Below are 25,238 nucleotides of genomic sequence, written 5' to 3'. Positions count from 1 at the left end.
TTCCCATCATGCTCTGTATTCTGCCCTGGGGTATCCCCAGCACCTAGGAAGGTGTCTGGCATACAGTATGTGCTCAGTTAAGGCTGGCTGTGTACTGCAATGACTTGTGCCACGGCAGCCACCCCTCAGCCTCTAATGACTGCAGGCAGCACCTGAAAAGACAAGTCCTTGGGGACAACAATGGCACCTGCAGCCTTGTCCCCATCCCATCCCTTCCTCTGGTCTCCAGCACATTTTCCCCAGCCTTGCTGTCCTCAGTCCAGATTGTAAGCCTGTGTATGATGCCCAGGGCCACCTCACAAACCTGGAGACCAAAAACTCAAGGCTAAGACTGACCTGTCCCCATCAGTGCTAAAGGTGAGGAGCTAGTTAGTGCTGGTCCAGCCCGCAGACGGGGAAGAAGTGCCCAGATTGACGGGCAGGCCTAACGGGTAGGCCCCATCATCCAGCAAGGCCTCCTGCCTCACCACTCAAAAGGGAGAACAGGTGGAGAGAAGCTGGTCCAGGTATAAATGGGGCTTGTGAGCTATCCCTCTCTGAACCTGAAACCAGTAAAACTTAGCAAGGTGGCTGGTATACATTTGGTGCTCAACTGTGTTTAGGGAATGACTGCAGCCACATATTGTGGTGACGAAAAAGGGATTCCTTTATCCTCAAATGGGAGAATTCAAGTTTCCAAGATGGACACTGAGGTACCAGGCTAAGGTCATCAACACCATATGCAAGTGATCCATTTTCCTATGGAGACAGGGTTCCCTACAGAGGAAGGAATGTATTGACCAGCAGACACAAGTCTCCTGTGTTCTGGGAATGGTGATACTGCACATGAATTAGAGAAGTGGCACTTGGGCTTATCAGTCATGTTCTGGTGTGGGTCAGCAGGCCCATCCTTGGGATGCTAGTAAGCCTGCTCACTCCTGCCCTAAGCACTAAACTCACATCACTAAGACGCCACGCTAGGGGCCACACGCTGCCAGCCTGCATCCTCTGCCAGTACCCCTTCCTTTGACCACCCATCAAATCCAGTGGGTTTTTGTGTCCACCAATGCTATTTTTCCTAAAGTGTGGTGTGCACAGATCCTGGCCACAGAACAACCTGCTGGAGCCTCACCTGTAGATGGTGAAGCCCTTATGCTTGAATAGTCCGAGGATACCGCCTTGAACTTTATCCCATAGTGTGGAGTCACCCAGAGTGGCTACTCTGAGAGGAGGCCTTGGGCTGGGTCTGTGGGCAGTTCACACTGGCTTTGAGCTCCTACCTTCACTGGCAATGGTAAAGTTTTTTCAAATTTTTCTATTTCATTTTATTCATTGACAGTGTACTTCATTTTGTTATTGCTCACTGAGATTTTTATCCAACCATTTTGAAACATATAAAACATCCTTGGCTCCTGTAAAATATGAATCATTTACCACCACTTACTTTCTTACCCATCTTATTGCTAGTTTATCGTGTCCCCTTCTAGAATGGAAGTTCCATGAGAGCAAAGAACTGTGCGTCATGTCCTGGTGCACCCCAGCAACTAAAATGGTGCCTGGTATACAGCATGTGATCAATAAATGCTAGTTATGTGTAGGTCTGCCATTACTGTTTTTGCACTCTAGATAGGTGTGGAACTTGATCATTCCCAAACAAAGAAATCACTTGCATGAAGGTCTTTGGGTATGTAGCAGACTTTACTGAAGATTTGGAGAGATGAAGGGGGTTTACATAGCAAAAGTACAAAAACCTTTAAGTTGATTATCAGACATCCGCGAGCTTAGACATTTCCACCAATCAGGCTTCAGCCTTCTAGGAAGGTCCTTGGCCACCTCTCCCCATCCTTCCTTGGGAAAAACAGAAATCAAATTCCAGACAGTTTTTTGTGTAGAGTATTCAGCTCTCCATTTGTGCAGTTTTTCCCTTCTAGACCTTTCTCTGGGGCCTTTCTCCCTCTAATTTGCCATAATTATCTTTCCAATTAAGAACATCTAAAACCAGGGTGAGAATGAAAGACTAGCAGCTTGACCCACAGCTGGACAGTTCGAGCTAAGCCAAGGAGCTTCAGGCCCCGCTGGCCTTCTTTGAGGAGTATCACAGTAGAGTTTTTTTCCCTCTAAAAAGTGTGTGTGTGTGTGTGTGTGTGTGTGTGTGTGGGTGTGTGTTGGGAGGAAGCAGTCAGGGGACTTTTTTTTTTGCAGTGCTGGGGATGGAACCCAGGGCCTCTACCACTCAGCTGCACCTTAGCCCAGGGGATGTTTTGAAACTCCTAAGTTGTGACATTCTCAGAATGGTCACTGAGTTAGATGTGGTGCTATCACACACACTGTCATCTTTCCTCCTCCATGCCCCTCTTTCTACCTGGATGCTGGCCAGGGGCAAGGTCAGCCCCTGCCCACTCAGCCTTCAGCCATTGTCACTCACTTGCTGGCATTCCAGACTCACCTGGGGCACACCAGCCCCTTTCCTGACTGGAGACCGGCCCTTCCTCAGCTTGGAATGCTGTTCTCCTTCAGGAACCAGCCACAGCGGCGCCTGGCCTCTCCCTTCCCTGCCTGCCCTCCCCCGACAGCACTGCCCTCGACCTGCACAGCGCGTTCCCTCAGCACTCTTTCTCCCCCAAAGGCAGCTTCGGAACCTTGTCTGTCTTGCTCACTGACACAACCCCAATGCCTAGCACAAAGCAGAAGTTAAATAAATATTTGCAAAATTAATGAAAAAAAAATATATTAACAATCCAAGTGAGTTACAGGGCCCCAGGCTTCACTTACTTCCTGGTGCAGTCAATCCGCATTTCCAGCTACATGGGAGGCTGAGGCAGGAGTATTGCTTAAGCCTCAGTCTGAGCAACAGTGAGATCCCGAGCTCAAAATTAAAAAAAACAAAACAAAACAAAAAAAACAAACATGGGGCTAGCATAGTACCTGTCATATGAAGATTGGGGAGATCACAGACGTCCCCTATTTAAGGACCATGTAATGGGTGCTCCCACCAGGTAGGTGGAATGCTTTGACACAGGGTAGGAGTGACTAAGCCTTCTGCAGAAAGAGGTGACTCCTTCATTGGCTGTTTTGGCACTGGGAACTGAACCCAGGGGCACTCTACCACTGAGCTACATCCTTCACCCCCCCCCACCCTCCTTTTTTAAAAAATTTGAGACAGGGTATTACTAAGTTGTGGAGGCTGGTCTCAAACTTGCAATCCTCCTGCCTGAGCCTCCTGAGTTGGTGGGATTACAAAATGTGTACCACTGTGCCCGCCTCATTAGTTTTTGAAAAATGAGTCACAGGTGGCCAGTGGGAGAGGAATGGGAAGAGCACTACTGGCCATGGCAGTGGGTGGGGCGTATGCAGCACCAACACCAAGGGCAGAGGGCTCTGCAGTCAGTGAGTCAGGGTGCTGGAGGGAGGGATGGCACCCAGAACTGAATAGAGGCTGCAGGATAGGTAGAGCAGGTCCTCTTTGCCATTGGCCCCAAGGATCATGGTCAGCCAAAGAAAAGAGGTAAAGACAGGTATACCTGTCACCTCTTAAGGTGAACCATTTGGAAAGTCCACCTATCAGAAGGCGACTCTCCTTTGGGCTGCTGACTTCTGTTCATAAAGGGAAAGGGAAACTTAGAACCAACACATGCACTAGGTGGCAGCCACTGGGTGGCAGCAGAGCCAGACCCTCTGCCCTCCTTCCCACTGACTCACTCACGGTTGTCTTTAATTTGTCCATAGCCAAGGAGCTGACCACACAACACCCTTCAAGAGCCTTGGTCTGAAGCTGCCCAGTGCTGCAGCAGTCAAGATAGGAAGGCGAGCATCGTGGCCTCCACATCCAAGCAACCTGGGCTGGGGAGGAGCGGTCAAGGGTTGTGGTAGTGACTGGGAGAGGGGGCAGCAGAGTCTTCTGCAAATACACCCCCACATGAGAACAGAGGAACACACACTACCTGCCTGGGATTCAGTCCTGGCTCCCTGGGACATGACCCCACTCATCTTTTAATGAGCTAGGCCTCCACATACGGTGCAATTATGCTACCTGGCATGAAGTCTACCTGGGGTCCTGAGACTAGAGGGGTTTTTAATTATTTTTTGATAAAAAAATAGAGGGATAGAGGGAATCTGGGTGGCTTGCTTCTCTTCCCCATGGGAGATGATGACCAGCTCCCTCCCATTTGCTTATCTAAATAAAGCTGGGGATGTAGCTCAGTGGTAGGGTGCTTACCTATCATGCCTAAAGCCCTGGGTTTGATTCCCGGCACTGCTGAAAGTAATAATAAAAACAAAATAAATATCACCCTTCCTTTAAGGGCCAGCTCTCCTCAAGCAAAACTTCTTCTTTAAATCTTCCACACCCTCTTCTCTCCTATCTCTGATCACCAGTGGCTTCGAGGATCAGCCTACCCCAGCAAATAGATGGCTTCCCAGTCTGACTCTAGACCACAAGCTCCTACAATTAATAGCAATGTGTATTTATTGAATGCATGGATATGCTCAGCCCTATGCTAGGCACTTACATATATGAGGTAGGTTATTATTATTACACCCATTTGACAGATGGGGAAACTGAGGCACAGGGAAATTAATAAACTTGCACCAAGGTCAGAGTCAGTAGCTAGTCTGACTCCATGGCCCTTGCTCTTAAACACCACTCCACAAAATCTTCTAGATGCTTCTGTTATTTTTGTATTCCCATAGAATTCTCCCTGAGCACTGGGCATACAGTAAACACCTGTTCTGCTGCAGGCTACGAGAGCTGTGGTTCCTATTAGGGAAGATAATACCAAAGTGCCACTAGGTGGCAGCAAAGAGCCAACCAAGCCCAGGCTCTCCTGAGGGCAGGCAGCGAGGTTCTAATTATGATTAAAACATTTGGTGCAGCTTGCGCTAGGCACTGTACAGACATCCCCTCTCCTCCTGGTAGTTGCTATTGCCTTCCCACTTTGCAAGAAGGAAAGGAGACTGAGGCTCAGTTGGGTTGAGAAATTTGATAAAGTCAGGCATCAGGAAAACTAGGACTAAGCCAGGTCTACCTAAACCCAAAGTCCCTGCCAGGTCTGAGGAGATGAGACAGGGAACCCCACAATGGGGTACCTCTAGGCTGAGGGGGTTCCACTCCCCTCCACCCCACCCCCAAGGGAGCACAGAAACTCCTGGTAAGGAAGGTAGCCAGCCCAGGGCTGGTTCCAAGGAGGTCGCCATACAACAGGCCCTGTGACTGGGGGTTTGAGGCAGGATGCACAAACCATCAGAACTGGAAGGATCTCAGAGACCACTGGGCTGCAACAGACACTGGACCAACTTTCTGGCCCTTCACCACCATGCACTTGGAGGCTTTGTGGTGCCACCGTCCAAATGCCCCCACCTGACTTCAGCACAGCCACCTCCTCCCCCGGCCTTTGTCTGGATGATGAAAACTAAATGGACCTGACCACGTCCCCTTCCAACAACTCTTATCGCTTCCACACCTAAAATCCGAGCTCTGGTAGACGGGGCTAGCTGTCCTGGGGCAGTGGCAGGGTATACAGGTGCAGCCATGTACAAGAAGCTGAGGGTGCATGGCCCAGGTGCATATCTACCCTCGGGTCTCCCATTGTGGCCAGCAGCACGGGACCTGTGACCACCTTCAGGGAGACAGATGAGGGGCTCAAGCAGCAGTAGAGAGACATCAGGACTTGAGCTTCGGCATCTGGAGATGCTCCTGGCTGAGTCCACTGGGGCGCTGGTTTCAGGAACGCAGGGGTCCGTCTGTGGGCACTGCTTCCAGCCTGCCTCCCAGACTGCTCCCTTCTCCCCCAGTCCCTCCCAGGGCTCATACAGCTAGACCAGCTCCTCTGAAAATACACATCTTGGGTTTATTTGGGGTTGGGCACTGCAGGATCAGGCACGGTTTGTTTCTGGCAGGAAGAATCATGACCACTCCGCTCAGCTCACTTAGCACTTCAGGGGGATGTCCCAGCAGATCCCCTCCCCATGTCCCCATTTCCTGCACACACGTCTACCCCCCTCCCTGCTCCCTGAGTCTCTCATTCTTTCACCAGCCGGTAGATGTGGTGTTGAGCACCGTGCTCGCTGGCCGACACCTCAAAGACATATGCAATGCACAGCAGGGTCTCCTGCGTGTCTCTGTTGGTGACCACCTGCAGGAGAGACAGAGGAGGGTTGAGGGCCCACGTGGGGACACCACGGGTGCCCTTTGCCAATAGACCACAGTCCCAGGCCTGCGGCCCCCACCCGCACACCTGCAGGATGGTGAAGTTCTCCAGCACGCTGTTCATCATGTACTTCTCGGGCAGATGCTTCAGCTTGTGGATGAAGTTGATCATGTACTCGCAGAGTGGGGACCGGTGGATGCGGTACGAGTAGTGGCCATTCTCATAGCGAGCATACTCTGTCTGCAGGACCCAGAGGACAATGGGGCTTAGAGTCCCTTCACCTGTAGCCCAGGCCCAATCCATGGGGAAGCTCCACAACCAGTCACTGTTAGCAGGAATAAAACACAGGCGACCTAGAGGTTTGAGAGCAGGGCCAACCTCTGCAGCTGACACAAAACCAGGTCTCTTTCCCTCATCAGTGACCGGCAGACCCTGGTACCAGTGACGGGAGATTAGAGACCCAGGAATGGCAGCAACAGATGAGACAGAATAGATGCCTCTCAATTCTGGCTGCACGTTAGGAGAATATGGGGCAGAGAGTACCCAGGGACCCCTATGGTGCTAGAAACCCCAGGTAGCTGGACTTGGGTGGTAATCACAGGAACCTATACATCCACACACATGGTGCACACACAACTCCTGAACTCTGAACCAGATTGGTGGGTTAAATTGGTATCAACTTCCTGATTGTCAATGCAGTTCCCCAGTTCTGTAAGAAGTTACCCATGCTGGGGTGGGTGGACAGTACCAGGATTGACTGCATGCAGATCAACAGTTAACTCCAAATTTTTAAAAATTAAGTAACTTAAGCCTGGTAGTGTAGCTTAGTGGGAAAGCATTGGCCCCGGGTTCAATCCCCAGCACCAAAAATGGATAAATAAATAAAATTGCCATCATCTGGTTCCCACTCCATAGATGAAGGTATATAAAATGAGTGGGGCTGGGGGCTTCTGATGCATTTCCAAAGCCCCCAGGTGATTCTAAGGTATAGCCAGGGTCAGAAACCCCCAGGACAGAACATGTCTTGCCTGCTGCTCTCATCTGGTTGTTTGACGTGAAGTAGCTTATCAGTAACTGATGGGCTGTCAAAGTAGGACTTCATTCACTCAGACCATTAATTCCAGAGGAAAGAGGGGAGGATGGGATGGAGACCAGCCTGACATTGTGCAGAGACTTCACAAGCCTGTGGCTACGCACATGGTCACAGGACTCAGGGCCACAGATGTTCTGGGATGGAGGCATTTCATCCCCTCTCCTGTGCCACTGGGCAGTGAGGACACCTTGTCATTTGTTTAGAGATAAATGAATGATTTTATCATCCCTGCCCCAACCCCAAAATATCCACAAGAAAGCAGGGGCTGGTATTTAAACCCAGGTCCTCTGAGTTTGTGTCCCCACTACCCTGCACTCCTGTACTACCTGTGTCCAGGGCATTTAGGAGACAGGCAGACACCACTGCCCTAAAGGAAGCAAAGTTTCTATCATGCCCACTAGTGGGGGTCTCCAGGGTACTCAAAAATTGAAGAAGAGACATGAATAGTTTTTAGGGTTCACCAGGAAAGAGTGAGCAGGGAAGCAGGGAACAAGACCCTGGAGCCCTGTTCTTGATGTCTTCTGCCCCTGCTCTCAGAGAGGACCTGGGGATGCCTGTAAGGATGTGCTTGGAAGAGGAGTCCTGGGCTGGTAGGTTTAGCCATGGCACTCAGAGCTGGACAGGCAACAGGGAGCTTCTTGGCAGTCCAAATCTACAGGGCGCTCTTCCCGAATGCACATGGAAATCAGGTGGAGCCCACTTAGGACAGGGCCACTCTGAATAATCTGGTCCTCAAGAGCGCTTCAGTGAAGGAGACCACTCAGGCCCCACCACCCCCCTCACCCACCAGAGTGGCCTACCTCAACTTTCTCCACCACCTGCTTGCCGAATGAGCAGACCTTGGTGGAGCAGGTGATTATCATGTTCTCAGGACTCTCATACTGGCTGGAGACCCCATAGAAGGAACTGCCCTCATCCTCGATGTTGGTGTTGAGGTCTGCCTGCAGGGAGACATGGGAAGCCAAAGACATGCTCAGCAGCATCAGCAGAACCCTATCAGAGGAATAGGCTCTGAGTTGAGGAGCCCTTCTAGGTCACAGTGCACTCTTGGGTTGGGAAGAAATCAGGAGGGCTTGAAAAGAATGTGGACAGACCAGCATGGTGGCCCACCTGTAATCCCAGTGGCTCAGGAGGCTGAGGCAGGAGGATCACAAGTTCAAGGTCAGCCTCAGCAACTTTGTAAGACCCTGTCTCAAAATGAAATTTTAAAAAATGGGTTGGGGTTGGGGATATGGCTGAGTGATTAAATGCCCCTGGGTTCAATACTTGGTAAGAAAAAAGAGAAGAAAAAAAAAAAAGAAGAAGAAGAAGAAGGAGAAGGAGAAGGAGAAGAAGAAGAACATGGTCTGGGATGGAGCTGTGGCTCAGTGGTAGAGTGCTTGCTAGCATGCGTGATGCTGTGGGTTCTATTTCCAGCAACACACACACACACACACACACACACACACACACACACACACACAAACATGGACTATAGATGTTGGAAAGCTTCCAGCGTTCTCTACACGCAGGCCTGCTGTAAAACCATGTTATATTCCCTAAACCAAGGAAAAAGAGAACACTGGGGCCTACATTTGTTTCAAGCTACTGCCAACTGCTCAGATACCAACACTTCTAGCAAGTATGGTCCCCAATTTTGTCTCTAGCACCTTGAATTTTACAATCTAACAGTAGTTTCTTATTAAACTGCAGATATGTAAATCCTTATGAGTCATTTCCATCTTACTGTGAATGAACTCATCAGAACCTTTCCAGAGTCAATTTTAATAATGAAGAATGCATGAGAACAGAAAGCCCAAACAGGGGGCTGGCAGAGAGGATGCCAGGGATGTCTCCAGGTCTTCTCCTCTGGCCAGCTGGTCATCAGATCCTACAGATGTTCTTCGGAAATGGCTCTGGGGCTGGCCTCTTGCTCATCTCTATGCTGTTGCTAAGTAGTGGCCTTTGATTTTTGTACATCTCTATCTGAGCTCCAAACCAACCTCCCCAATGCCAGTCTTCCCTCCATCTAGTTCATTCTCTTAACTACTGAGATTTGCCTTTAGAAACAAAGTCTGAAGCCAGGGGTGGGCACCTGTAGATCCAGCTACTCAGGAGGCTAAGGCAGGAGGATCACTTGACCCTAGGAGCTCAAGGTCAGCTTGGGCAGCATAGCCAGATATCTTCTTAAGGAAACTCCAAGTTTGACCACATCACTCTGTGGTCCAAACTATCTCAGAGCTCTTCTGCCATAGAGGTGATTCCAAGGCTCTTTATCAGCCCTGCTGCTGGGGCTCTCCACCAGCTCCTCACCAGGTCCAGAACACCCTGCTCTTCCTTCCCCTCCAGCTGCATGTGGAGCTGATCTGAAGTTTATCCTCAATGCAAAGGTGGACTAAGTGGTAAATTGAACAGGTAAGGTGGACTATCAATAGCACACACAACACCTCAGCCTCAGTTTAGCATGAGGCTCCCTTATAGCAGACAGGTCTTGCCCACAGTCACATGGCTCAGGCTGAGGTCTGTAGGCTCCAACTCCAATGCCTGTCTCAATCCAACAAAGGGAGAAAAGTCCTGGATGACCCAATTTGCTGCCTTGGGGACTGAGGTTGGAATTGTATTTCTGAAACGAGGCCATTTAGGGGTGACCATATGCAGAACTCAGGCCCCACATTAGATTACCCTGCTTGTTAGGACTCAGAGGAGATGCAGACATCACAAAAGGCGTTTTCTTAGGGGGAGGCCTCTCCACCCAACTCTTCACACAACTGGTCTGAAATCACTACCGTGCTGAAACCGCACGGCCCTCCAAATGCATTGGGAGTGCAGATCATAGTCCAGGTTATGACACTCAGGATTCTTCTGCACAACGATCAGGTGATTCCCAGAACCCCAGGAAGTTTTGGGCATCACTGAGAACAGAGTCTAGGAAGTTCTACTATTGACCACTAGGGGGTGCGCAAACACAATTTCTCTCCTCTTTGAGTTCTTCAAGAGCAATCAATACCTTGCTGTAGTTTGGTGGATGTTAATTGCCTTATGGCACAACAGAAATATTTTGGAGCCATAAAAAGTGCTGAGAAGGGCCTGTATTTATTATTGTGGATGAATACAAACATAGTGACTGAAGAAAGGCTACAGAATAGAATGAGGGTGTATTCTTTTTAGGATGTTTTCATGTTGAAACAGAATGGTATATGGTTCAGTGAGTTCTACGGTGGCTTAAATGAGGCCATTAGGAGGAAAGGGGGAAAAAAAAAGAATTACAGCAGCATTCAAGCCAATGCTCAGACTCTGAAACAAACAACTGTGTTCACTAAATACCCTCCCTCCCTTGGGTGGGCCTCAGTTTCCCCTCTCTCCCCCTATTGTGTCTATTTTGATTCCAAGAGGGAAGGCAGTCCTGGCAGAAGTGGATCAGGCCTCTGCTGGGCCAGAATTCACTGTAGCTATGGTCCAAGGTCTTCCTGTGAAATAGAAGTAAAATGGGGTGAGAACCTAGGTTTTCTCTGTCCCAGTTTCTCTATGTCATGTACTCCTTCTAGAAGACCAAGTTTGCCAGATTGATCCTAAAAGGGGGATAGAGACAGTTTGTGTGCTCAGCACACACTGCAACTAGAAGCCCATAGCAGAAATGTGGATTATGCCTGAAAAATGCCAACAGGAGGCCCAGCTGCCTGGGAAGGGCCAGCACCAAACATGGGGTGGGGAGCGTCAAGGGGCGAGACCAGGGCATCGAATAGTGACAACTCTCAGGCAGTAGCCACTGGTGGTCTGCTCTGATCAATGCCACACATTCCACTATGCCCCTCACGGTGCCTTTTAAATCAATTCACTTTTATTCCTTGATTTCATTTTAAGCAATAAATCCACAAAAGTAAGGATTCTATTTTTCCCATATAAGTGAGAATACTCACTGAACTATTAAAGAAATGTCCATGCATGTGCTACCTAGGACACCAGGCACCATGTTGAGAAGAACTGACATCTACCCAGGCTCTTCCCCGTACACAAAAACTATTATCCTCCCCCAGAACCCCAGTGTATTTGTACATCCCACTTCATTGCTCCAGACTGCCATGATCTATCCAGATGGGAAGTTCCTGGAGGGCAAAACTAAGCTCTCTCCAAACCCTGTCGAGTGCTGGTACAGCCTTCAATAAATGTTCCATGAGGTAGAGGGCAGTGACACGTGCCTGTAATCCCTGCTACTCGGGGAGACCAAGGCAGGATTGCCACCTTAGGGGACAGCCTGGGCAACTTAGAGGCCCTATATCAAAATAAAAATTTGAAGAGGGCTGGGGATGTAGTTCAGTGGTACAGCACTTGCCTAGTACATGCAATGCTCTGGGTCCCATCCCACCCCTCCACAGAGTGCATGCTGCTGTTCCACTCCTCACCTCTGGGCGGCGCTGCATGAGAAAAGCGAGGTCCCTCAGTCTCAAAGAAGAACCTACTTATCTATCATGTAGTGCGGCCTGGGCCGGGGTATATGCTGATACTCCACTCCATCTCAAATACAATCTGGGTCTTCTGTCATCACCTCCCATTCTCTTGGCCCTTCCAATCACTCAATTACCCATTAATCCAGTCCCAGTCCAGTACTGCTAGGGACAGGGAGGGCCAGAAGAAGTTGAGGCATTGATTCTGCTCTCAAGGAATTTGTAACTAACTGGGAGAGCACAGGAGAGCAAGTAGAATTGGCAAGCTGGGGTCAGAGAGAGGAAGACAGAGAGGTCACACAGGGGAAGGTCCAAAGTCAGCCCCAGAACTGGCCGGTTGCACTGCACAGACCCAGAAGGCAAGGGCCAGTGACAGACGCTAGCACTTCATCTTGTCCTCAGTGCTCAGACCCTTCTAGTTACAACCACCCCTCTTCCTGCAGCTATGGTATAGGCATTTCCATCCACCCTGGGACCCTCACTCTACACACCTCCCCCAAACAAGTTTACTTTTCAATTTTCTCAGCCTAAGAAAAAAAGAAAGCTGTCCCCCCCCCACCACCATCCTGCCCTCTGAATGCCCCCTTCGCCCCTCCCTCTACCCTATTCATAGCTGTGCGTGCGGGTGGGCAGTTCACAGGCTGTGCCTGGAACAGGTGTGGGGGATCGGGTGACTGACAGATAAGCCAAGACAGCCGCAGCCGGGTGTGGGGGCCCAGAGGGGCTCAGATTCATTGTCATGTGCTGGTATGTGCCTGGGAGAAATGTCAGGGCCCAGAAGAGAGTTGTGGGTTGGAATGGGAGGAAGGCCTAGGGTACCCTCCTGCCACTGTGGCTCAGTTCAGGCCCTGTCCAGCACTTCACCATGTGAACTGTTATTCACAGCCCCCACTGTACAGGTCTTCTCTCCCTGCCCCAAGGACAGCAGCCTGGGCTGGTCTCAGGCCTCCTCTAGGTTGTCAGCTGCTCAGACCCCTGCTCCAGGCCTGCAGTACTCATCAGACAGTGCTCGGCCTCAGCACCCCACGTCCACCTCTCCTGCAAGCAGATGCCATTTCCATCAGGGGACTTCTCCCGGCAGGCCATGAATTCATGGATTACTATCTCCAGAACAGTGACTCTGGGCTGGGGAGGAAGAAACTTTGATTGGGACATCAAGGTGCCCCCACCCCCACTCCACGAGGGTGCTGATCAACTCTCTGGCCCCTGGGAGCCTGGACAGAAGGAAGTAGGAAGGAAAAGAAAAGCGGCTTTGGGAGAGCTGGCACTGTTCCCTGCCTGAGCAGCTTCCTTCCTCCTTGCAGGGTATGGCCAGCGCACACAGCTGATGGCAGGGGAGGGAGTAAGCGGGCCAGGGCGGGGCGGGGGGGGGGGCAGGTGGGGGGGTTGGGGGGGCAGGTGTGCTGTCTGTGTCTCCTCAGTCTCCCCATTAGCAAATGTGCACATTTCCCTTTCCCCCAATCTCATGTACATCTTCTCAGCTGCCTTTACCCTCCCTCCCGACAAGGACTGACAGATGGACAGATGATTGCCAAGGTGCCCTGGCCTCTGACATGCCCTCGTTTCTGATTTCACTGTCCTCACAGTGCCCAAGCCACTGGCACTGAGAGAGAGCCTGGCTCTTGGGGCTCAGGGGAGGGATGGGAGGAGGCAGGGCAAGGTCTCTCCTTTGTTGCCACAGCCCCTCGCAGCTGTCAAGATGAATCCACTGACTTTTCAAATGGAGAAACAGAGGCACACAGAAGCCAAGATTTGCTCAGTCCTAGCTCTCAAGGGGTACAGCATGGCTTGGAGTGTTTATGTCCTGCTGGGGGCAACTAGGGCTAACTACTACCTCCCTCACACTGCCTTGTCACTCTAGGAGGGCTCACTTGTAGCCCACCACACTCCCCAGGTAATGGATACCACCCCAAGACCCAAGATCCATTGTGGGTTTTCCCCCAAGAACACAAGCTCCTGGAGACAAGGGCCCCCTTGCCTGTGAGCACAGCATGTAGCCAAGCACAAAGCCATCTGTGAAATCTGCCTAATTCAACTCCCTTGATACCAGATGACCAAAATCTCTTCTCCCACTAATCCCCAACTTCAGGTTCCTCTAAGGAAAGGAAGGAGAGGACATGGACCATGAGCAAGGCGGGAGAAGTGCATTCTGCTTCCTCTCTCCTACCTGCCAACTTTCATCTCCTAGAAGACAACACCCCCACTTTCTAGAAGGGAAGTCTGAAGTCTGGAAAATCCAAGAACCCAGTTGCTCCACACTTGGCACTGATTATACAGTCAGAGCTGAGTCTACTCTGTCCAGGTCACCATCTGCCATTCATCAAGAGCCTGAGATCTGCTTCAGGCAATCCAGAACCTGCTTCCAGGAGCAACAACACCAGGACCCCGCATGGCATGGGGGGACCTGGACACTTTATAAAGTAGGACAGTTTAGGGTAATGGTTCCAAGCACAACACTTGGGCCAGACTGGGTCTAGGTCCTGGTTCTGGCACTAGGACAAAGTGGATAACCTTTGGCAAGTTATTTAACCTGCCCGTGCCTTGGTTTCCCCTCTGCAGATGAGCTTATTAACTAGACCTACCTTTGGGGGCAAGGATTCCACATGAGAATCCATACAAAGTGCTGGGAAGAGCCGTCCTGACCTCTCCATCTGCCCTGGCCTATCCCATACATGCGCATAACAAGAATGACAACTGAGGCTCACCTTGGCTGGGTGCCTCAGAGCCAGGTGCTTGCTTGCCCCCTGCCTTGGTTTTTTTCCCCCCCATTGTGAAACAGGGTTTAAAATGATCCTCGTGTGGGAGATGGTAGAAGAATACAGAATATTACCAACAACTGGGCTGGGAGCATGGCTCCGTGGTGGAGCACTTGCCTAGCACACACGAAGCCCTGGGTTCCATCTCTCCGTGGAAGGAGAGGGAGGGGTAGAGGGAGGAGAGGAGGAAGAGGAGAAAGAAGACAAGGAGAAGAAAAACTAAACTTTCTCCAGGGTAGCGTTATCCCCAAATGCTTTCTGCCACTGCCAACTGGGCCTCCCTTCAGACCCCAACTGCACCCTCAGGTCAGCTGCATTAGTGCTAGCTAGGAAAGGGCCACGAGTGACCACACCCCAGCCCCTTCTTCCAAGTTGAAGCCAGACCTGGGCAGTTGAATCAGGAGCTTCCACACACATACCAAGAACTGTGAGAAAGCCTCTGCCAGCTGCACAGGGACGAGGCTAATTAGTGCCCAGACCAAGCCTCTTGATTCTAATTCCTGTGTCTAGGGTTGGAAAGGTGAGTAGGGAGAAGAAAAGTGGAAGTGAAGTGGTTTAAGCCCTTCCTGGAAATAAGAAGGCCGGCATCCTGATTCACTCAGGGTACCCCAAGGTCAACCTTCTGGCTGAGGCCCTAAAGAGGCCAACAACTCGTCTGGTCTATATCACAAGAGACTCCCTCGTCTCCTTCTTCTAGACTGGATGGTTGATTTTTCCAACTCTGCCTTGTCATGATCTGTTTAAAGAGCCCCCTCCAATCCCTCATTACCTAAAGAGATGACAAATACGTTCAATAAGTGTCACTATTTTTCCTTGCTACACCCAAGGCAGACATTATTAATCAATCTGGCATTTTTGCTTCTCAACTCAGTATTCCAAACAATGCCTGCCAAAGCACTAGATGGGATACTTAGGTTAAACCCATTTTCCTGGACATCCTATTGAATTTGGGAATCTGGCCATAAAAGTTTATTTTTCTCCCCTTCTAGAGACCTAAGTAGAATGATAACATCAAGGAACTTTTATAAAGGTACTGTACCACAATGAGGAAGAAGATGGAACGGACACCAGACTGACAAGAGAGTTCAAGATATTTTAGTAAACTCAAGACTAATTAGGACTTGCATGGATTTTTGTTGTTATTGTTGTTGTTTTTGTACTGGGGATTGAACCCAAGGGCACTTAACCACTGACCCACATCCCCAGCCTTTTTTTTATATCTTTTATTTTGAGACAGGGTCTCACCAAGTTGCTTAGGGCCTTATTAAATTGCTGAGGCCAGCTTCAAACCTGCCTCAGCCTTGAGTCACTGGTATTACAGGTATGCAAACACTGTGCTCGGCAGAACTTGAATGGATTCTGCAGGGCAAAGGAAGGAGAAGCTTCCAGATATGAAGTGAGCTGAGCTGATGGCTCAGGACTGGAGGGACCATTAGAGTGGGGGCCCAGGGAGGCACAAGCTGTGACTCAAGGTACTAACTTTCATACATAATGATAGTCAGGCCTCCCCACATGGGTAGAAACAACAAAAGCTAGTCATATCAGAAATTAAAGAGTGGGTCCTTGGGTCTCAGAGGAACTGGGCATGATAGAAAGAACAAGGAGAGACAGGGATGAAGACAGGGGGTTAAGTGAGAACCAGAACCAGAAATGGTCAGACCCCATATCCCCTCCTCTATCCCACCCCTAAGGCCAACAATATTCCTTCAAGGACATTCTAGGAGTCTCTCTGAAGAAACTGCATCACCTCAGGGGGGAAAAAAGGTCTAGCAAGCATAGTAACATTTATCCAGTTCTCCAATAAAACAGTGGGCTCCCATCCCCAGTCATCTTAAAGTGAAGCCCACCAGGTGACCAGTATGCCTTGCACACACAGCTCCCACTCACTGCTAAATATAGACAACTGGGACCAATAAAAGAAAAAAAAAAAAAATAGGTACATTGGTCTTCATCAAAATTAAAAGCTCTTACGTTATCAAAATGTGAGGGCTGGGGAGATAGCTCAGTTGGTAGAGTGCTTGCCTTGCATGCACAAGGCCCTGGGTTCGATCCCCAGCACCGCAAAAAAAAAAAAAAAAGTGAAAAAACTGGCAGATTGGGAGAAAATATTACAAATTATATATTTGAAAAAGGATTGCTATCTAAAATATATAAAGAAGTGCTACCTCAATAATAAAAAGATACATAGCCCAATTTAAGAATAGGCAAAGGGCTGGGGAGATAGCTCAGCTGATAGAGTGCTTGCCTTATAAGCACAAGGCCCTGGGTTCAATCCCCAGCACTGTGCACAAAACAAAACAAAACAAAACAAAAAAAAAGAATAGGCAAAGGACATAAATAGACATTTCTCCAAAGAAGATATACAAATGAGTTGGGCAGTGTCATACACATGTAGTCCCAGCCAGTCAGGAGGCATAGGTGGGAAAATCACTTGAGCCCAGGGGTTCAAGACCAGCCCAGGCAATGTAGGGACTGGCCATGTAATTCAGTGGCAGACTGCATGGTTAGCATGCACAAGGCCCTGTGCATCCCCAACACCATGAAAGGAGAAGTAAAATGGCTAACAAGCGCACGAAAAGATGCTCATCCTTTGTCATTAGGGAAATGCAAATCAAAGCCACGTGAGCAACCACTTCACACACATTAGGACAACTACGATCACAGAGAATACCAAGTGTTGGTATTCTGAGGATGTGAAGAAACTAAGATCCTCATACACTGCAAGTGGGAATGTAAAGTAGTGCTGCCACTTTAGAAAACAGTCATTAAAAAGTTAATTAGGGACTGAGGTGTAGTTCAGGGGTAGAGAACTGCCTAGTATGTGCAAAGCCTGGGTTCCATCCCCAGCATAGCAAAAATGAGAGAGAGAGAAAACAGAGTGGTGTACATCTATAATCCTAGCTACTCAAAGGCTGAGGCAGGAGGATTGCAAGTTCAAGACCAGCCTTGAAAAGTTGTTTATGATCTAGATTCTTTACCCAGCCAAATTATCAAACTATCAAGTATAACCATGTAAAAAAAAAACCCAAAATTTCAAACAGGCCAGGTCATTGATCTGCCATGTACCTTCTCTTTTTTCTTTTTTCGTACCAGAGATAGAACCCAGGGGTGTTTTATCACTGAGTTACATTCCCAGCACTTTTTTTTTATTTTCTATTTTGAGACAGGATTTCACTAAGCCGCAAAAGCTGATCTTGAACTTGTAATCCCCCTCCCTCAGTCTCCTGAGTTACTGAGATTATAGGTAGACACCACTGCATCCAGTGCTATGCATCTGTTCTGTACTACAGGGTGTGCTCCAGCAAAATGAGTTGGGTACACCAATGAAGAGAGAATTATGGGCTGGGGTTGTGGCTCAGTGGTGGAGTGCTCGCCTGGCATGTGTGAGGCACTGGGTTCGAGTTTCAGCACCGCATATGAACAAATAAATAAATAAAAAATAAAGGTCCATCGACAACTAAGAAAATATTTAAAAAAAAAGAGAGAGAGAGAGAGAGAGAATTATGAGATCTAAAAAACTGTAGATTCAATATAGGTGAATCTCCAGATGACAATTATAGAGTAACCAGTTCAAACCAGAGCAAGAAAACAGAAGCATTCAGGAAGATCTCCAGGAGAAAGGAGGAACAAATAAATGAATAGATTTTAGCATTTGGGAAAAAATTTTTTTCTATTTTTATATGGTGGTTCTAATGAAACAATTTGTAAAATTTTTAAAATAAGCTTATTTTAACATTAGGGTAAAAGCCATTTATTTACATGAAAAAACAAATTCAAAAATTGTACAAGAAATCAAATGTAATCATACTTTTTGGCTCTTTGGTGATCAATCTACATTGTCAAAAAATGCAAAATGTTTTATTGCTTTTACCAAAGTATATAACTTATTCCATATGATTACATTGGGATGATGAGGGGAAACATATCATAGCTGATATCTTTTACCATAAGGAAATAAATATGTAATGTCTTAGTCTCAACATCAAGATATAGCAATATAATCATATTATTTAGAATTCAGGTGATAAAACCCTGAATAAACAGCTAACATTTACACAGACTGCCTCTGGGATTTGGGCATGGGTGTAGGGAGGACAAGACAAAAATCTGATATTTTCATTATAAGATGATTTAACTATGACTATATGTTGATTTTTTAAAAAAGGTCAAGTTGGGTAAGGTGACACTTGCCCCTAATCTCAGAGAATGCAGAGGCTGAAATAGGAGGAGCACAAGTTCAAGGTCCACTTGGGCAATTAAGCAAGACCCTATCTCTAAATAAAAATATAAAAAGAACTAGGAATATAACTCAGTGGAAAAGCACCCCCAGGTTCAAACTAGGATTGCAAAAATAAATAAACAAATAATAATTTTTAAAAAGATTAATGGGCTGGGGAGGCAGCTCAGTGGCAGAGCATGTGCTTAGTGTGCAAAAGCCCCTGGGTTCAATCCCCAGCACTGAAAAAAAAAAGAAAAGAAAAAGATCAAGTAAAAGAAATATTACCTATTTTTCATCATAGCATAGATTAATGCAGACTTGGACAGAATCAGGACCTTCCAGGATCCGACTCACCTTTCCAGTTGTTTTTGTTATTCCCTCTCACACAGCTTCCCCCAGCACCTTCCCACTTCCTTCCATGTTTGGAATTCACATGCTCCCCAGGCTGTACTGGGCTCCCCATCTCTGCCTAGTAGATCCTGCTCACCCCTAAGGCCAGTGCAACTTTCACCTGTTTGCAGAACCAGCTATATCTGTGAGCAGTGTGAAAGCGTGGGCCCTAGGTCCCCGTTCCAGCGCTTGCCTCTTCTGGAGAGAGCAAGCCTTGTGGGCTTAGTTATGAATGACAGCTGACATAGGATTTCCTAGCCAGGGGCCTGAGAGTCACCTGGAATTTGCAAACTTTTGTGTGACTATGCCCTTTTCTAGGACAGTAAGGCTTTCAGATGGTCAAAGTAGAGCAAACAAGGGTTAGGACCTCTGAGCAGAGGTATTAAAAGAAGCCTGGCATGGTCTCCTGGGCATTAACAGAACTGAAGGAGCAAGGAGGGGATTGTGGGCAGGGCAACCCTGACCTGGTGTCCAAGCACTTAGAATGTTCAAAGGCTCAGGGTGTGGAGAACTTCCTGCCAGTCCTCAAGACTGGCTCGGTCAGCCCTGCTCTGACTCTCCCTGCGTCCCTCTGCTGTGTGTACTGGGGTCCTGGAAGGCAAGCTCCCAGAGCTTCTCCAGGTCCCAGGGAAGTTTCTGGTGGAGGAGCTCTAAGAACACAGCACCTGTCCGCAGGTGGGGTGGGAAGAGCAACAGAAGCCAAATCCATTGTGGAGACTGTTTGAGACATAAGTATTTCTTCTGGGGTAGCCTGGCCTGCAGCAGGTCAGCTGGGTGACCCATATCCTAACCCTCCACTCCCCTCTCCCAGCTCTATCCAGCCCAGCACGCCCTGGAGACAAGCATTAGAGAACTGGCTGCCCAGCTCCAGGCCCTGCAACCAATCCGGGAATTGTCATTCGAAGGCCTGAGTGGCAAGGGTGCTCTGTGTTGACTCTGCTCCTACCTCTTAGGGTCCCCTGTATGTCTTCAGAAAAGACACGATCTCCCTAATGCCCCATTTCCTGCCCGGGCCTGGAAAAGGGACTCTTGGGCTGGCGTATGGCTCAGCGGTGGAGCATTTGCCTAGCATGAGTTAAAGCCCTGCAGAACTGCAGGAAAAAAAGAAGACAGAAATGGAGGGAGGGGCTACTTCCTATCAGCCTGGCTCTCTGGCATCACAAATGGGTTCCCCGACTTATTTCCCTGAGAAGAGCCCCTCTGGGCTTGCTCCTCCGCTTTTCTCTCTTGCAGACCCGACAATGACAAGGCCACTTATACCCACTCTTTCCCCGGTCTCACCATGGCAGATGTGCTGGGGATGGAAAGAAGGGTTTACCCAAGGGCTTACCCAGAACTTCACGAGAAAAAAGGCATTGGAGGGTCCCCGTTCAAAGAGCTCCTTGAGCCCGCCCTTCTTCTCTGGGAATTTGTCATAGATCTGGCGGATGTCCACGGCTTCGAGGTAGGGGTCGCTGTAGCTTGGGCTGGACTGGCCGATGTGCACGAACAGGTGCTTGTTGTACTGTGGCAGGAAGAGTGGTCTGAGAGAGATGCCCGGAGAGGCAGGGCACACAGATGAAGCAGACCAGAGCTGGTGCCATGTGACCTGGAGCAAGTCACTTCACTTTGCTGAGACTCAGCGTCCCCACAGGGAATATAGAAACAGGGAAGGTCTACTTCTTTTATTTCATTCTGGGTTCTAATTAAGAGTGTATTTGATCAATGGATTCTTCCACCAAAAAACAATTCTCAGAATGTCACAGTGGCATCCAATCGGCAGCCTCCTCCAGTATTACTCTGGCCTTTGCCTGGGCTGCCGGTCACCCAGGACATGGAACACTGAAGGGGCAGGCCAGGGGTAGGCTGTTGATCCTTGCTAGTGCCCCAGAGGATGTGGATCAGACAGGGGAGGCTTCTCAGCTTCCTCTCAGCCCCTCAGAGGCAGGGAGTGGAGGGAAGGGCGTGGGGCAGGGCTGGAATGAGTGACTTTAGACTAAGAGGGGAGGAAGAACAGCGACAGGGTGGGGAGGAAGCAGGGAGGGACTTGGATGGAGGCACTGCAGCATGCAGAGGAAAGAAGGAGGAGGAAGGCGGAGGAAGGAAGGAAAGCAGAGGAGGAGGGAAGGGCCAATGGAAGGAAAGGCTAGAAAGGTAACCAAGACTATGCCACTAAGCGGCCAAGTGCAGAAGGGCAGGCAAGAGAGCCTGAAGCAGGAAGAGCTGGAGGAGGCGTGGGAGCAGGAGGGCCTACCGTGTCTGGGTCCTGCTGCTGCTCCAGGAAGGCGGAGAACTCCAACATCCAGAGCTTGGAGCTGGCCACACTGCGGCCCTGCCACGGGGGTGCTGGGGGTGCTGAGGGCGATGGGGTGGGTCCTGCAGGAGATTCAAACCCTGCAGAGGGTGGGAGAGGCACAGGAGCCTGCCCACCTGCCCTCCCTGCTATACTCCCTGCAAGGGCTCTGGGCCCCACAGGTGAGCCTGGTGGAAAGGGCAGTGCCAGGCAAAGGCTAGGATGTCTCAGAGGGGCTAGCCTGATACGGCTCAGTAGGGTCAGGCCTCTGCACAGAACCGAGCTCCAGGGAGACTGAACTCTGATGCGGGTGGGGGCCTGCTGGACTGCAGGGCCTCTAGAGCAACACTGTTGGGCTCTTAGTCTCCAGCAACCTTTGGCCCAGGCAGGAAGATAACCAGAGGAAATCAACTCTTATAGTACAACATATGCCCTTGAAAGCAGAAGTTTCCTGCCTGGCTCACAGCACTGAGAAAAGAACCTGGCCCAGAACAGGCATGGGATATAAGGTTGCTAACGGATGAAGGAATGAATAGGGCAAAATCGAACAGGTATGCCCTCACCCGCAAGAGGAGCTCCTAGTCCTCTTGGGGCATTTGGAAAAACTCTTCAAAAAAGTTGATGCCTGAGAGAAGCAAGTAGGAAATACAGGTAGAATTGGCGAGAAGGCAGAGAAAGGGCATTCCAAGGCAGAAACAGCAAAGGCAAACTCGTGAGGGCAGGGAACCAGCTCAGCAAGGTCGGAAACTCAACACATGGTAAAACTGGAGGGAAGGGGACTGGTCAGTGGCAGGGAACAAGGCTGCAGAGACAGGCCATGGGTGCCTGCCGACAGGATCCATTTTCCCCTAGAGTCCAGGAAAGTCACTGGGGATCTGAGGCAGGCAGTGAAATGCTCAGCTCTGATTTTTTTTTTTTTTAATTTAATTTTTTAGTTTCTGGCAAACGCTCTACCACTGAGCTACACCCAAGCCCAGCACTCATTTTTGAAGGGTCCGACTCCAGTATGAAGGACTGGGCAGGGGCAGAGACACAGGAGAAGGAAGATCCCAGCAGCCTTCCAAGTGGAAAGCAAAGCAGGGGCGAGGAGTGAGGAGGAGGGGCCGAGGGAAAGCTGCGAAGGGAGAAACACCGGCACTTGTTAGGGTGGCACGTGAGGGATCCCCAGACAGAACCCAGAAGGCCCTGCTTTTCCATCTGGGAGCCTGGTGAACAGCAGGGCCCTGTGCAGTGGCAGAGAACTCGGGCACATGCAGGAGACCAAGAAGGAAGAGTCGGGGAGGGAGGAGAGCCACGCTGGTCACCTCAGCCAGTGCTTAAGGCATCTGCTGAACCATCCTTTCATTCAACCATTGTGTACTCAGGTACTGCTGCATCCATGCGTGACAGATTCGAGGCAAGTCAGTCACCAACAAAGTGACAGTGAAGAGCACAGGGCTCTGGAGCAGGCAAATAGCAGGCCCCTGACGGGGACAGGAGGGAGAAGCATTGCTAAGGAGGCACAGCCTTAGTCACAGTGCAGAGCAGGGCAGGGAGTGGGTGGACAGGACAGGAGGGAGCACAGCAGACCGAGGGTACCCTAGAACCCCATGAGTCTATGCAGAAGTCAGACTGTTTCCCAAAGACACCAAGGAGTCAGGGATGCATTTTCAGCCTGAAAGCAACGTGTTGAGATGGCTTTGGAGAATCACAGGGTGGTGAATGAGACAGTAAGTTAGTGAAATGACTATGTCCAGGCCAAACTAGGAGGGCCTGGGTAAAAAGACAGGGTCAGCATGGACAGAAAGGGGAGGACAAAAAAGAGGGGCGGAGAGAGGTGGACAGGACTCCCCATGTTTGAGGCAGAAATGAGAGAAAGCAGCAATTGGGTCCCTCAGGGGTGGCAGTGTTGCTCTCAGAGGCAGGAAAAGCACGAGGGGCCAGGGCCAGAATGCCAACAATCAGTTTGCAAGCCAGGGCAAGGATCCTGGCCTCACCTTCAGAGTGGAAGGTGCTGAGTGAATCTCCTGAGAAAGAGGCCAGGGCAGAGCCGGCCCCCAAAGCAACACGGGCTGTGCTTCATGCTGGCTGCCCTGCCCTAGCCCTGACACCATGGTCCCCTCTGCTAGGAAGGAGGCAGGCTGGGAAACTGGGTGCTTCTCAAACCTCCCATCTGGAGGAGAGGATTGCAGACAACATTAGTAAAGGCCATTGGCAGCCAGTGCGTGCAGCTGACCAGGGCAGCCAGGTGAGGCGGCTATCCTGGGGCAGAGGCACTGCCTTGGAGCTGTGTGTGTTCCGGGTATCCCTGAGCACAGCTGGGGAGGAGGACAGCAGTCCAGGTCACCCAAGGAGGACAGCAGCTTGGCACAGTGGTGAGGAGTACATGCTAGGGCCAAGGAATAGGATGTGGGCACCAGACTGGGATGTATGGTCAGGGCACATGACAAGGTGACGCCTGAGAATGACATACAGGTGTCAAGTTACTGGAGGCCTCGGACCAAGGCAGGAGCCTCAGGGGAGTGCAGCACAAGGCAGCCAGGTGCTGCCAACTCACCTGGCAGAGGCAGTGGAGGTTGGACAGTGTAGGTTTGTTGAGAGAAAGGTTTCACACTGTGGGAGAGAGGAGGCATCAGCGACTTCAAGCAGGGGCCAATGCCCTCTGGGTGGCAGACCCTGGGAAGTGGCCATCAGTGATCTTGGTGGCTTTGGCTTCCTGTGCCCTCCTGTTAGCCCCCTTGGCATGCATGTTGAGGTAACCCGTCCTATTGTCCTCTCCCTGACCTGCCAGAGAACTGATTCTTAGGCTGCTTCCTTTGGGGTCCAAAGCCCTAGCCCCACTTATACCCTGCACAGACATGAGTTTCAACAAGTGGTATCCCCAGAGTGTCAGCATGGAAACCCAGCCATGTGATGCCCAGGAGCAGGAGACCCAATCCCTAGGCTCAAGGGATCCCCTATTCTGAAAGGCTAACCCTAGACTGCAGTCCCATCCCTCCCGGATGAGGGGCCAGGCTCATATCCTAAGTTCATGGGTCCATCTGGTTCAGGGAACAACTAGTAGCAGAACTAGGCCATACTCACTCATGGGATGTTCCAGCTTGGCCTGGCAAAGCTCCTTGCCAAAACTGAGGAGGCAAAAGGTACAGAGTCAGCACAGTTGTGTGCACACAGGGGCCCATGGTGTGGGAGAGACAGAGTGGGCTATGAGTGGGGCTGGGAGCTGGACCCACAATGGGGGAAGGAAAGCCAATGCCCTAGTCTAGCAAGTCAATACCAACAGACTACAGCTGCATCCCCAAAGTGTGTTTTCAGGTACACTAGTCTCTGAAAAGACTCTAATAAGATGCTCCATGGGGGGGGGGGGTAACCTAGGTTTGCTAACACTGTACATTGACTTCCCTATAAAGATTCACAGTGTACATCAGCACTTAAGGCTCTGGAAAATCCTAGAGGCTGGGGTGCAGCTCAGGGTAGAGAGCGTGCTTAGCATGCACAAGGCCCTTGGTTCAATCCCTAGCACCAAAAATGAATCTGTTTAATTCTAAGTGTCCCAAACTTAGTTGCCCACACAATCATCTTGTGTCATATCTATTTAACATCCTGATGGCCCAGCACTCTCTCTGGGAATACACTCTGAAATACAATTACAAGAAGCCCACAGACTAGAGAGCCTGCCCCCTTGCCCATAGGCCTAAGGCAGTGTGGTGGGTGCATCTTAAAGACCCACATAATCCCTACAGCCAAAACACAACCCTGAAAAGGAGGAGTGTTTCTGGAACACTTTCTAGGTATGGCCAACTTGACCATAGCCAAAAGGTTGGTCATTAGGCTGAGAAATTTAAAATCTAAGTGATGGTTTATTTCTGGACAGCCGTCCACCTGGAAGGGGGTGGTGCCGGGATCCTGAGCAGGAGGAGTGGGAACAAGACCAAGTGGTGGCCAGCTACTCAGGACACACTAGTGCTATGCTAAAGCCTCGG

The 25,238-nt window shown here is 49.9% G+C and overlaps 1 protein-coding gene across 11 annotated transcripts in view; it reads right to left on the bottom strand.

Moving 5' to 3' along the window:
• Positions 1 to 2,137: 2,137 nt before the first annotated feature.
• The window catches only part of Tead4 (TEA domain transcription factor 4), a 66,416-nt gene continuing 43,315 nt past the window's right edge, over positions 2,138 to 25,238 (bottom strand). For 9 of the 11 annotated variants that reach the window (XM_047549000.1, XM_047549003.1, XM_047549002.1 and 6 more), the window contains 7 exons: positions 24,340 to 24,383; positions 23,813 to 23,868; positions 21,238 to 21,377; positions 20,335 to 20,508; positions 8,019 to 8,159; positions 6,213 to 6,365; positions 2,138 to 6,110 (listed from right to left, as the gene is read on the bottom strand). In XM_047549000.1, the coding sequence (XP_047404956.1) occupies positions 5,997 to 6,110; positions 6,213 to 6,365; positions 8,019 to 8,159; positions 20,335 to 20,508; positions 21,238 to 21,377; positions 23,813 to 23,868; positions 24,340 to 24,383 (822 nt within the window). In that variant the 3' untranslated portion in view covers positions 2,138 to 5,996. The remainder of the gene's footprint in view (positions 6,111 to 6,212; positions 6,366 to 8,018; positions 8,160 to 20,334; positions 20,509 to 21,237; positions 21,378 to 23,812; positions 23,869 to 24,339; positions 24,384 to 25,238) is intronic. The other 2 variants (XM_047549001.1, XM_047549005.1) reach the window with 1 other exon arrangement.

This window comes from Sciurus carolinensis, chromosome 4 (assembly GCF_902686445.1).
Source record: "Sciurus carolinensis chromosome 4, mSciCar1.2, whole genome shotgun sequence".
NCBI classification, from domain to species: domain Eukaryota; kingdom Metazoa; phylum Chordata; class Mammalia; order Rodentia; family Sciuridae; genus Sciurus; species Sciurus carolinensis.
The sequence above is the reverse complement of the archived record's forward strand: the minus strand, read 5'-3'. Positions and strand labels throughout refer to the sequence as shown.